Below are 13147 nucleotides of genomic sequence, written 5' to 3' on the forward strand. Positions count from 1 at the left end.
CCTTAAATTCATCAGTAAAAAGTGTCCTGTTATGAGGGAACTATGAGTTGAGAGCAGTGGTTTAACTATGAAAAAAAAAAGTACACCTGATACACTTTTTTGTAGGGTGGGGGAAGAGAGAAGACAATCAGGGTGAAGTGACAATTAAGTTAAGGCCCAGGGTCACATAGCTCAAAAGTGTCTGAGGTCAAATTTGAACTCAGGTCCTCCTGACTCCAGGGCCGGTAAGTTTGATCTAGATTATTAACATCTTCTTCATCACTTTCTAAAGTCTAGACAGTCAACAAAATAATAAATCCAACCCAGATTATTGCATTTGCCAATCTCCCATGCTCACACTGAAAATTTAACAACCTGCTCCAATTAAGCTGGTGTCAGCACACCCCTGCTGAGTCTCACTCAGCTATTAGACACTAGCTGATTGTAATACTTGAGGAACTGGTGGGATGTACTTTTTTTTAAGAAGGTAGGAACTGAGTTGGATTTATGAGGACTATGAGATTGCTTTTAGTTATTTGGTTTTGGTTCCATGTATCTGCAGGTATATGCAATATCAGAATAGAGCTAAATTTGATTGTCTATTTCATGACTGGATTTTCAGGAAGCATATTTATAATGCCTTATTGAATGAAGGCCATATTGCCTTACTGTGTTTAGCAACTAGTGAGCCCTCATCTCACTATACTGGAAAAGAACAGAATGTGGTATAGAGGATAGAGAGCCAGACCTAAGTTCAAGTCGCACTTCTAACATATACTGACAATTGACATACCCTCCCAGTGCCCTGGAAATTCTCTAAGGTGATAAATTGCAGAGAAATTTTCAACCTTCATTGGTACAGAGAAGGGGTTCCCTCTATCAGTGAAATCCTAAGTCCAGGCCCAACCCCCTCAAAACTCTTTTCATTTATTCAAATTATATGGCATACACGGCATTCTTCTTTCATACGTCTAAATCAGCTTCATCTCAGAGGCCCGGAGATTTTTATCTCGTTCACCTGCTAAATTATTACTTTATATTATCAAGGTCTCATAGAACAGGTTCCATTGCCTTTAAGAAACACTTTCTTGTTTTCAGAAAAAAAAAAATAACATTTCTAAGAGCACAGGTGCTATGGCCTACAGGAGGCCTTTCCGTATCTCCCTATCTGTACTCCTTCGCTCTTGAAATTACTTTGTATTACTTTGTATTTACTTATCTGTGTACATGTTTGTGTTCCTCCTACAGTAGACTGTAAGCCTCTTGAGGGCAGGGTCATCTCCATTTTTATCCCTGTATCCAGAGCACCTAGAATCATGCCTGTCACATAGTAGAGGTTAGATAAATGTTTGCTGAATCACATACTTTCACTAAGTCAGCTTAGTAGCAATAATATAATTTCTACTTCAAGCTTAGATCCTGGACTTTGATGTGTTATTTGTGAGTAAGACAATGTCACTTATGTTCATTTCAGAGTACCCTGAAGAGAAGAGGCAGCAGGGAAATGCACAAAGAAAAGAAAACATTCAACCAGGTAAGTAAATGCTACATTTTCATTAATTTGAATGAGGAAATCCTTTCACTTCAAATCTTCTTTAAAAGTGTCAACTACCAAAAATTTAAACAGAACCTATCATTTGTCCTTTTGAAGGTTTTAGACTTACTCAAGGTATACTGTAAGTTGAAAATTTTCTTTCCAAACCATAGAGACCAACTCTTTTGTTTCCTTTTATGGCTATAATTAGCCAGTGATTTTATTCATGGAGGAAAAAATACTATTTTGCAACTAAACATCATGGAATTGTAGCTCAAGGCTTGGAAAGACTGAAAATTGGTGTTCAAGTTATGGTTCCTTTGGTTAACAAATATTTTGGCACCAAAAGCAGTTCACACAATCTCTCTACGTCTCCCATAGCTTTATGGGCAATTGTGAATCACTGTCTCAGGCATGGAAGGTGCACTGTGAATTACATTGTTGATTAACAGTGCAGTAAATTAAGGAAACAGAATGATCGTGATCTCAGTCGGCCGTATGTGGATGTGGCCTTAGTTAAACAAATCTTTCTGGTTGTTTTGCTGAATTCCTTTCTTTCTTTTTCCTCTCAGGGGGTTTCCACTCCTGTTGGGTGGTTGGTAGAACAAAAGTGTTACTGAGATATCAACCCACAGAGCTTCAAGAACCAGTAATAATTAGAGAGATGTCATAATTCCACATGAGGTCAATTGTCCACCCCCAGCACTTGATGCCCCCTGAACCTCTTTTCTCTGATTTCCTCCTTCTCCAAACTACTTATCCCCAATGTGTTATTTCAGCAGCCCCAAAGCCTGGCAGAACAACAGGAATGTGGCAGATTTGAAAAATTTCATACGCCCTCTGCCCCCAGAAAACCTGGTTGTGCAGCCAGAGATAATTGTTAAATTAGAATTTAGCTGTAGCCCTGCTGCTGGGACTTAAATATTCATGGACTAGGAACATATTTTCTACTTAGTGCTTCTTTGTGAGGAAAGAGTTTGGTCCTTAAAGGGTAATTACAGCCCATTATGAACAAGACAGAGTCGAGCTTTTCATTCACCTCCTAATGGAGGAGGGAAAGAAAAGATGTGTCACTGCTCTGGAGGGCTCCAAAGCAATGGAAGGGGAATGTTTTTAGCCATGCTCCACCTGACAGTATTATTGAGAAAAGGAGTTTCTATTTAGCAGACTGGAGGAATGGAACGTCTTGGGAACTGCAGGGCAGGAGCCAAAGCACAAAGGAAGCTGGTTCCCCGGCGCAAGGTAGGAGTGTGAGCAATCAGTGCTGCTTGGGGTGCTGGTAGGTGGTGCCATGATGTCAGACTTGCAAGCCAAATAATATATACATCGATTTATATATTGTTGTTGCTTGGCAAGACCTTTTTCAGTTGTTGTTGGTGGTGGTGTGGTGGTGGTGGTGGTTGGTAGTGGTGGTGACGGTGGTGGTCTTGTGTGTGTATCACCCTCCATGCCATGCCTGCATTTTCCTGCCTGTAAAAGGAATAGTTCCATGTGGAAACTTTGATTGGGCCTTCTGCCTTCAGACTGCATTCCTGAAGCATATCTGATGAGCTCTTGAAACCCGAGCCTGGCATTCTTAAGTTTAGGGCACCTGGGAATGACTAGAGACCCAAGCCCTTCCCCCAGAGTCTGGCAGAGTTTGGGAAAGTTCTCCATTACAAGATAAGATGAGTATCCAGACCACCTGCTGCCTCTTACTGAGGTTTTGATTCATGCCTGCTCTCCCCTATTGAATGAATGTCTGTGCAGCAGTCTGGCTATGAACTCCCTTGTTTCCCTTTTCCTCACACATGGACTATAATGAAAGTCATGGCCCTCCCTTTCTGCCATCACACCTGGCGGATTTACTGAATTTAGCAATAAAAGAAAAAAGTTGGCTCCAAGGGATGCCTTTCAGATACATAGAATGCTTAAGGTCTTTTTGTGGACTCCTGCATCGGGTTTGTAAAGACTTTCTGACATGCCTTTCTCTTGAAATAACATGCCTAATGTTTTTAGAAAACCCTTGTTTAAGGAACAGAAAGCAGAAGACATTTAATCATCAAGTAAATGAGGTCCCTTGGTATCCTTTGCAAAAAGCCTCTCTCCCTACCTCCTGTAGTTAAATTCAAGATATGTATTTAATCCAATGTAGGTTTAGGAGGATTGATCTGTTTAACAGTCTTTGGGAGCTTGCAAGTGAAGGAAGGGTCCCAAGGTCAAAATGGTCTGCAGTTGGCCTGAGGATGGGGTTCATAACCTGGAGTTGGTGAACTTTCTTTTTTACACACGAATTTCAATAATTGGTAATTCTATATATTTTACTTTATACATTTAAAAAACATAATTCTGAGAACAGGGTTACATAGGTTTCACCAAGCTTCCAGGCGAGTCCAAGACATAGAAAAGGTTAAGAACCCCTGGCCTAAGGGTTTCAGGTTTCCTTCAGGGAGGTTCGAATTGATCTGCAACTCTTGGAAAGATTCAGAACTTTGGGACAAATGTAGAACTCATTTTGTCCCTGATTTTTAGGATGAGCCTGGCTTGGTGACTTGAGATCTCCTAAGGACTTTCTGGTCAATATCCACAGCCTTCAGGGAATCCTGGGTGGGGCTTTTTAGAGTTATCTCAGAGCTGAGGAGGGTCCATATACACTTAAGTATGTCCTCTCCATTACTCACTCCTCAGCACCATCCTGGGGTAGCAGCATTGGACTGAAAGCTTGAAGACTAAAGGCCTACTCTCATGCCACAGCATGGTGTGAAGGTGGCCCAGATTTCTCAAAGGCTACAGAAGCAAAGCATTAGCTCAAGAAGAGCCTACCAAGTTAAAAAACAAACCAAAAAAGCCTTCTATTATGGGCCCAGCAATAGACCTTATGCTTTGTCTGAGGATTAACCTAATGAACCTCAGAGAAAGACTTATTACCAGAGAACTGGCTCTCAGGTGATAAATTCTTTTGGTTAACAGATATCTATCTGCATCATGTCTAGAGTAACTACCCCAATGAGATCAAAACCTTGAAATATGAAAGTGGTCAGGAAACCTATCCCAGACTGTGTCCCCTGTGAGAATCCCTAATCTTGGCTCCTAGAGTCCATCTTTGGGATGGCTCCAGGGCCTCCCACTGCTACCCTGTAGGGTGTATAGGGCGTGGTACAACTAAGATGTGATACTACTGTGGACACGTACTATTACACGTATCTAGTTAGTGACTTCTGCCTTTGTCCAGACTTCCCACATCATACTAGGTTAAAGTGATGAGGAAAGAATCCTTAGAAGACGTGATATTTAAATACATGAGAATGTGGATGCCCTTGTTTGTAAAGTGGGGGAAATGGAGTGTGGGGTCATTTAAGTAATTTGCCTAAAGTCAGACAGTGACTCGACATGAGTAGTGGAGACATGATGCTTTCCTTGTCTGCCAGATAAAGCTGACTTCTAAACTTTCTTATTTATAAAATCACATAAAGCTCTTCTATATCTATTTCTCTTCACTTCAACTCCTTGACTCGATCTGCAAAATAGAGTCCTTATTTGGGAGTATATATTATAGTCTGTGGTATTTGGTTTACTCACAGTTCTATTTTTAAGAAACTGAAAATAAACACATTTTTGTTTGTTCTACTCAGAAAGCTCTGATACTATTTTGTTTTTTAGAAGTACAATGCATTTTCTCTAGCGGATTGTGACTTAACATTGTGCTTTTATGGTAGGTGTTGAATGGCGATATCATCTAAGCCATTCTATATGATTTATTTTAAAATTTCACTTCTCCCAGAAACACTGATAACATATTTTACCTTTGAATAAGTTATTATCTGGGAATTATTTGATCTTCAGTCACAGAAACTCCTTTCATTTTTTTCCTAACAAATTTAACACTTGGTATGCTAAGCCTGGATAGGTATGTGAAGAACTTTCACCTCTATCTTGAAGAACGTAGTAATAATAATAATAATGAATATCTAACATTTATATATTATGTTAAGGTCTACAAAGTGCTTTACATATATTGACTTATTTGGTCCTCACGGCAACCCTGTGAAGTAAGTGCTATTATTTATTATTCCTCATTTTGTGGATGAGGTAGTGTAGTATAGTAGATAGAGAGATGGCCTTGAAGCCATCTAAGACCTGGGTTCAAGTCTTGACTTTGACATACACTGTGTATTCGATCCTGGGCAAATTTCCGTGCCCTCTGGCAATTCTCTAAAGACTGTAAGTTGCAGAGAAGGTGCTGCCTTGAATTGGCAAGAAGGCATTGTTTCACCTGGGAGTTCTCTATACCAATGAAATCACAAGATCAGTCCCTGTCTTTTGCAGACAAGGAAACTAAGGCTGGGAAGGGTTAAATGAGTTGCCCAGTGTCATCCAGCTAATAAGTATCTGAGACAAAATTTTAACTCAGGTTTTGCTGGATGTAAGTGAAGGGGGTAGACCCTGATATTTTCATTTTTCATACCAATATTACTTCCTCCTCCAGGAAAAAAAAAAGAAAAAAATTCATTTCAAAGAGATGAGGAAGTTATCTAAAAGTGTATGAAAAAGGTGATGATCGCAGTGCTACAATGAGAGAACACACAAATTAGTAGCATGGTCTGCTTTCTGAATGGAGAACAGTTTTATAAGCTGGTCTAGAATTCTTTTCCTTGAGTCTTCTCAGCTATGGGTAGTCAGTTTATTGGGTATGTGTTTTTATTGGTGGAGAGGAAGGAAGGAAAGAGATATATATGTTTTGGTGTCCAACAGAGAATTTATAGCAAAATAATCTTAAGTCTGATTGACCTTATGTCTAGAAGTATATTGTTAACTCTTCTAAGACCATCTGGACATCAGTTAACTAGTCACTTGATGAGTGTTTCCACATCCTACCAATTCCATGAGGGAATTGTCACCTCTCCGGAGGGCCCCCCCCAAATACAGATTATACGCTAGGAGAATGTGGCTTTAAGAAAATCATTTACCTTGGTCTTTCTTGGTATGTGTTGGACTTCACACCTTGTGCTAAGGCTGATGTAGATTTGCCAAGCAAAATGGAGGTAACCTACTACTTCGGCCTTTGTTGCCAAGACAGTCTCCTAAGGTTTTTCATTTTGGGCTAAATAGGAATAATTTGAGAGGACTGGCCATTTCAGTCAGACAAGAAGCATTTATTAAGTTCCTACTATGATGCCAGATGTTATGCTAAGGAATATAAAGAAAGGTAAAAGACAGTCCTTGCCCCCAGGAACCTTGCCCCCAGGAACTCACAGTCTAATGGAGGAGACAACATGCAAACAACTGTGAACAAATAAGATATAGATAGATAGATAGATAGATAGATAGATAGATAGATAGATAGATAGATAGATAGATATAGATAGATTTGTCATTATATCGATATGTGCCAAGTATGACATATTGACAAATTGAAGATTTATCAGAGGGAAGGTACTAGTTTTAAGGTGGATCTAAATAGGCTTCTTATAGATGGTGGGATTTTAGCAGGGACTTGAAGCAAGCCAAAGAGATGGAAATGAGGAGGGAGAGAATTCCAGGCAAGGGGGACATCCAGTGAAAACGCCCAGAATTGGGATATGGTGTGTCTTTTGCAAAGAAAAGCAAGGAGGCTATTTCCTCTTTTCTTGCTGCTGACATCACTGAGTGAGAATTGTAGCTCTGAAATTTTTATTTTATGAGATTAAAGTGGGAGGAGGGGGCAGAATAAAGTCACATAACTCCAGAGCCTTTTGATTTTACTGAAGCCAGCACTCTCAAGAGATCAACTTTCCAGGCTGTCCAAAAGTGTCTCCCCTAGTCAAATCATAACTGGTGGTTGTTTTCTTGCACTGTAGCTAAGTATTTACCCCAGACTAATCCTCCAAAAATCTTCTCAAAGTCTCAAGAGGCATTTTCTAAAGAGCTCCTCATCAGGTTACTGGACACTTAGCTTCTCATCTCTGATTTCTGAGTTGAATTTCCTGCCGTATTCTAGCAACTAAAGGGAAAGGAACCTAACCAAAGAGCTTGATGTTACATATGAATGGTGAAGGTTTGTGAGTAACTCAGGTGTTTAGGTTTGCAGTGAATTTTTTCTACAAACAGTCTAATTCACTCATGTCTTTATTTGGCATTTTGGCTTCCAAAGCATATCCATGCGTACCATCTAATTTGTTATCCTCACTATGTTATTATAACATGAGGTGGGGCAGGCTTTTTTTGTCTATCATATGCAATCAACCAATCAACAAGAGTCTATTAAGCACCTTCCACGTGCCAGGGACTGTGCTATGCACTGGACATAAGGCAAAAGTGAACCAGTCCCTGCTCTCAGGAAACTTACATTATAATTGGGGAAACAATGTGTGCTTATATAAATATATACAGAATCTGTACAAAAAAGAATGTAAAGAAGTTTGGACAGGGGGTGATCAGGAAGGACTTCCAGTATAAGTGAATATTACAGATGGCAAAACTATTGATTAAACATATTAAATAATACAGATGTACTAGTATGGGAGTCCATACAGAAATATTCATCACTACAGCTGTCTCCTAAGACATTTGCTTCTCAGCCAAATAGATGTAATTGATGATGATTTGCAGCCCATTTCTCAGCAAATCAGTACATATCTAGGACAAGATTGTGGGTTGCTTGAATTCCCAGGTCTTAGAGTCTTGGACTCCATTTTGCCTTAGGTCTTCATGGAAATGACTAGTTGTGCCTTGCCACCATTATCTGTGCAATGATAATCTCCAGTTTGCCTTGTTCCAGCGCTATTGAAGTAGTAGCAACCAAAACAGTAACATCAACTGATGCCTGTCCAGTACCAGGTTACAGTAGTGATACAGGCTTCTTCCCATCATTGCTGCTGCTAACTCAGTTAGTTAGATTTATGAATTAATTAGGAGAAAGGAGAATGAGAGGAAGGCTTTGGAGTTCATGGAGCTACAGGTCAATGTTGGGTTTCATTTGTCTTTATTCTCCTTTGCTCATTACCTGTTTGATGTTTATCCATGTGCTTGGTTTTCCCAAACTGACTCCTCTGTTCTGTTTTAGATGGGTGCTTTTGGTGGCATGTTTTTTTTTCTTATGACAAAAAGATAAAGTATATGCTTTTAATGTGTTTACCAGGTGAAACCTTAGGAGTCACCTGTACTTTGCTTGAGTGTCTAGTAGCATGGAAATCATGTGTGTGTGTGTGTGTGTGTGTGCATGTGTGTGTGTGTGTGTGTGTGTGTGTGTGTGTGTGTGTGTCTGTGTGTGTCTGTGTGTGTGCGCGCGCATGCTGGGGGCAAGCTGCAAGGCAGATAAATTATCCCAAACACAGAATTTTGACATTTTAAAATAATTCTTTTTGGGCTGTTCTTTCCTGGCAGGATGACAGTGCTGATTTGAAATGCCAGCTTCAGTTTGCCAAAGAGGAAGCCACCCTGATGCGCAAAAAAATGGCCAAACTCGGGAAAGAGAAAGATGATTTGGAACAGGAACTCCAAAAATACAAGTCTCTTTATGGTGATGTGGACAGCCCACTGCCTACAGGGGAAGCTGGGGGGCCTCCTAGCACCAGGGAGGCAGAACTGAAGCTGAGACTCAAGTTAGTTGAGGAGGAAGCCAACATCCTAGGCCGGAAGATTGTGGAGCTAGAGGTAGAGAACCGTGGCATCAAAGCGGAAATGGAGGACATGAGGTGCCAGTATGAGAAAGAGTGTCTTAGCCGAGACCACATCCCAAGCATTCCTACCTCTCCTTATGGCGACTCTGTGGAATCATCCATGGAGCTGCGCCGTCATCTTCAATTTGTTGAAGAGGAAGCGGATCTGCTCAGGCGATCTATCTCTGAGATTGAAGATCACAATAGGCAGTTGACCCACGAGCTGAACAAGTTCAAGTTTGAACCCAGCCCAGAGTCAGTATGGCCAGATGACAATGTCTGCAAAGGTGGCGGCGGCAGCAGCAGCAGTAGCAGCAGCAGCAGCAGTAGCAGCAGCAGCAGTAGCAGCAGCAGTGGGGGAATGTTGCAGGAAGAGTTGAAGTCGGCTCGGCTGCAGATCAATGAATTGAGTGGAAAAGTCATGAAACTTCAGTATGAAAACCGCGTGCTTCTCTCCAACGTTCAGCGCTATGACCTGGCTTCTCACTTGGGGCTGGAGGAGTCCAGCTCTGGGGAGAGTGAAACTGAGAGTGAGGATGATAAGAAGGAGAGTGACGGAGAAGAGGTTCGACCAGGACAGCCCAGGAGGGAGGGGCCCATCGGGGGTGAGAGTGACTCCGAGGATGTCTGTGAGAAGACCTCAGGCATTGGGAGTGGAAAACCATCCGAGGCCAGTGACTTGTGCTCAGCTGAATTCATGAGGGCCAAACAGGAGACAGAGTCTTTGGTCAAAATAAAGCAGGTAGCAGAGAGGCTGGAGAGGACGGTGGAGCGCCTCATCACTGACACCGACAGCCTGATGTATGATGCCAAACTGCACGTCACCGGTGATGCTTCTCCCGAATCGGGTTTCCAGGGCGAAGGGGAGACAAGCGAAGGGGACAAAAATGAACCTGAATTGTTGGATGCGATCAACTCAAAGATGAAGATCTTTAGGAAGGAGCTCCAGGCTTTTCTGGAAAAGGTAGACCAGGTGAAGGAAGGACTCAAAGAGCACCTGGAAGATCTCTCTCCTCTGCCTCACCTCACAGAGTCTTCTAGCTTCCTCTCCACCATGACCTCCATGTCCCGGGACTCCCCTATTGGTAACTTGGGAAAGGATCTAATCACAGACTTCCAGGTAAGGGGGGTCCTTTGTTTGCCTCCCCACTCTGTTATGCTGTTTCTCCTTCTCGCTGGCATTGCTGTTCTCGAGTTTGTTCTACTCACGGCTGCTTTGTTATGATTTCAAACTTGCTTTTTGCATTAAAGCCTAAAAGATCAACCAAATTCTTCATATTGGTTGGGTTGTTCTGTTTTGTTTTGTTTTTTGGTTTGGTTTCTTTTTGTTTTTCTTTTCTTTCTTTCTTTTTTTTTTTTAACTGCTCAGCCACCTTGGGTTCAGAGGCTCATGATACAAGGCTAAATCCCCTGGAAGCTTATGTAGGGATCAACGTGGTTTTTCCTCTTTTCCTCTTTTTGTTCTCCCACCATCTGCAATCCTGATGAAGAAGCAATGAGGAATGAAAACAAAACACAAACTCATTTTTTTTTGCAGTCAGGATAATTAGCAGACTTACTAACAAACATTTGAATCTTTCTTGGCTTCGTTACCAGAAGGGTCGAAGCACAGCTCTCAAAAGCAATGTGTATCCCAGGCCTGTCCACTCCCACTGGAGGAAAAAAAAGTATTAAATGGGGGGAGAGGAACAAAATTTCTGAGAGGATGGATGTTTTTGAACAATCTTGTTGACGGCTTGCTCCCCGCTCCCCTCCCCTCCCTCTGACCGGGGCACAGTGAGGGAGGAATGTCAGCCAGCAGAGGACTACTTTCCAAGGCATCACCCTCGGGTGCATGGCCAAAACCATCACCCTGGATTGTGGCTTTTGCTTCACAGCGCAAGTAAGGAAGGAAGAGCCTTGTTACCCGTATCCTTCATGACAACTATGCTTGCTGTTGATTCTTTGATTCATGCATCCGCCATTGCATGCGCCTCATAACCGGTGTTTTGCATTCTTTTTTTTCCTCTCTTTCTCTGTTTGCTTTTCAGATGTTTCAGCCCGTCATTTTGCTCATCTTCATTTTGGTTCTGTTCTCTTCACTCTCTTATGCCACTGTGTTTAAGTTGGTTTTTCTATTCACGCTTTTCTTTGTCTTGTAGTTTTTCCAGTTGTCTACCTTTACCCATTTTTGTTTTCTTTATTCCCTCCCCTGCCCTCCTGTTCTTTGTTTATGTTATAAAATGCACATGCACCTAACAGTCCAAACTGAGGGATCAGTTGGAGTGGCAGCCCAGTCAAGACCGTGGAGAGGAGCGAGAGATTCATCGCCTTCGAGCCACTACAGAACCACACCGCAGAGCTGATGGAGACACTAAACTCTACAGGCCAGGAGACAAAGGCTGTTTCAGTCTAGAGGTCAGAGTCACAGCAAGTCTTCCTAACAACATCCCCCTTCCAAACCTCTTTTTCCATCTCATTCCATCTTGCTATGGCAAAGCAAGGGCTAATAAGTTTTGTAGCTTTGGGAAATAAACTAGAAATACAAATGATCAGAGGGGAAATCCATATGTGGATTTGGACCACCAGAGGTGAATACATGTTTCCTTCTACATGCTGATGCATACGTTTAAACAGAATTGACATCACATTCCTCCTTTCCTGTGCCAGACATGGTGTTTTTCAGGTGAAATTAATACCAGTGTGTATAATTTCACTAGTGAAACTCATTCACAAGCATTTCGTTGCTACCTGTAGAATAAGTGAGGAAGCCAGGATGAAAATCAGACCTTGCATTTTCTAAGAGATGCTTCTAAGTACCCTTTTAATGGTAAATTTGGGCGATACAATGAAGGCTGACGAGCAGCATGCCTTCTTAAAGTGACGTGATTAGGGCAGGGCTATGGAAAAAGACATGAATATCCTCTGGACCTTTCAACCCTGCAGCTGTCCCAATAGACCCCATGTGAATGAATCTCTCCACATTATGTGCTTCTGTATCTGTCAAGAAACATTTGCCAACAGCCATGTAAACTAAAACTCCAAGAAGCGAGTAATTCTATCTGGAGATTAAAAAAAATTTTTTTCCCTGAGGGGTCCTGTGAACTTTGGGATTGATATTGCCAGAGGCAAGAAAGCTAGTCAGTGGCATCAGCCCAACCAACAGACCCTAAATGGAAAAGGGATAGTTACATCTCCCAGATTTTGCCAAAGGCTTTAATTATTACTTCCCAAAGGGATGTCAGGATTTCTGTCCCAAGAGCATTAATTGCTGATTCCAAAAGGACTAAGGGGAAGAGGGAAATGGAGGATCTTAATCAGAGAATGCAAATAACTGAAAATCAGCCAGAAGCTGGAAGGCAAATTGTTACTTCCCAAAGTAAAATGAGGGAAGGTGGAGAGCAAAGATCCTTAGGGAAAGTGTTTGTTTCTGTTGAGCTTTTTGGCTAATAATGTTTGGTGGTCCAGTTTTCAGGAGAAGATATGAAGCAGCATGTCTCAAATTGATGTTAAATATTTATAAGTTTAAAGATTTCCATTGTTAGGATTTTTCCTTTTCCCTACAACAGCTCTCTGAGCCCCAGTAAATAATAAAATGTTTAGGGGCAGCTAGGTGGCACAGTGGATAGAGCACAGGCCCTAAAGTCAGGAGGACCATGAGTTCAATTTGGTCTCAGACCAAACACTTGACACTTACTAGCTGTGTGACCCTGGGCAACCACTTAACCCCAATTGCCTAAAATAATAGTAATAATAATAATAATAATAAGTTTATAGGAGGGTGATGACGAAGTGACAATGGCAGTAGCCCACACAAAATCTGGGCTGTTGGAAAGGATTGTTGTCCTAAAATGGACAGGATGGCCATCCAGGAGAAAGATAGATAGGCAAAACATTTATTAGGCACTTACTGTGCATCAGGAGGTATTCTAATCAGATGGGGACCCAAATAAAAGCAAGCAAGATTGTCCCTTCCCTCAAGGGGCTGACATTTTCTTGGGGGAAGATGACAAATGAAGAGGATCTGGGAAGGGTGGAG

At 41.7% G+C, this 13147-nt stretch overlaps 1 protein-coding gene across 9 annotated transcripts in view; it reads left to right on the plus strand.

Annotated features, from left to right (window-relative positions):
• MTCL1 (microtubule crosslinking factor 1) overlaps nt 1-13147 on the plus strand; it is a 170586-nt gene that overhangs the window by 94140 nt on the left and 63299 nt on the right. For 4 of the 9 annotated variants that reach the window (XM_020985524.2, XM_020985526.2, XM_020985528.2 and 1 more), the window contains exons 4-7: nt 1454-1513; nt 2678-2755; nt 8855-10249; nt 11371-11526. In XM_020985524.2, the coding sequence (XP_020841183.1) occupies nt 1454-1513; nt 2678-2755; nt 8855-10249; nt 11371-11526 (1689 nt within the window). The remainder of the gene's footprint in view (nt 1-1453; nt 1514-2677; nt 2756-8854; nt 10250-11370; nt 11527-13147) is intronic. The other 5 variants (XM_020985527.2, XM_020985530.2, XM_020985532.2 and 2 more) reach the window with 2 other exon arrangements.

Source organism: Phascolarctos cinereus, unplaced genomic scaffold (assembly GCF_003287225.1).
Source record: "Phascolarctos cinereus isolate Bilbo 61053 unplaced genomic scaffold, phaCin_HiC Scaffold_4;HRSCAF=312, whole genome shotgun sequence".
NCBI classification, from domain to species: domain Eukaryota; kingdom Metazoa; phylum Chordata; class Mammalia; order Diprotodontia; family Phascolarctidae; genus Phascolarctos; species Phascolarctos cinereus.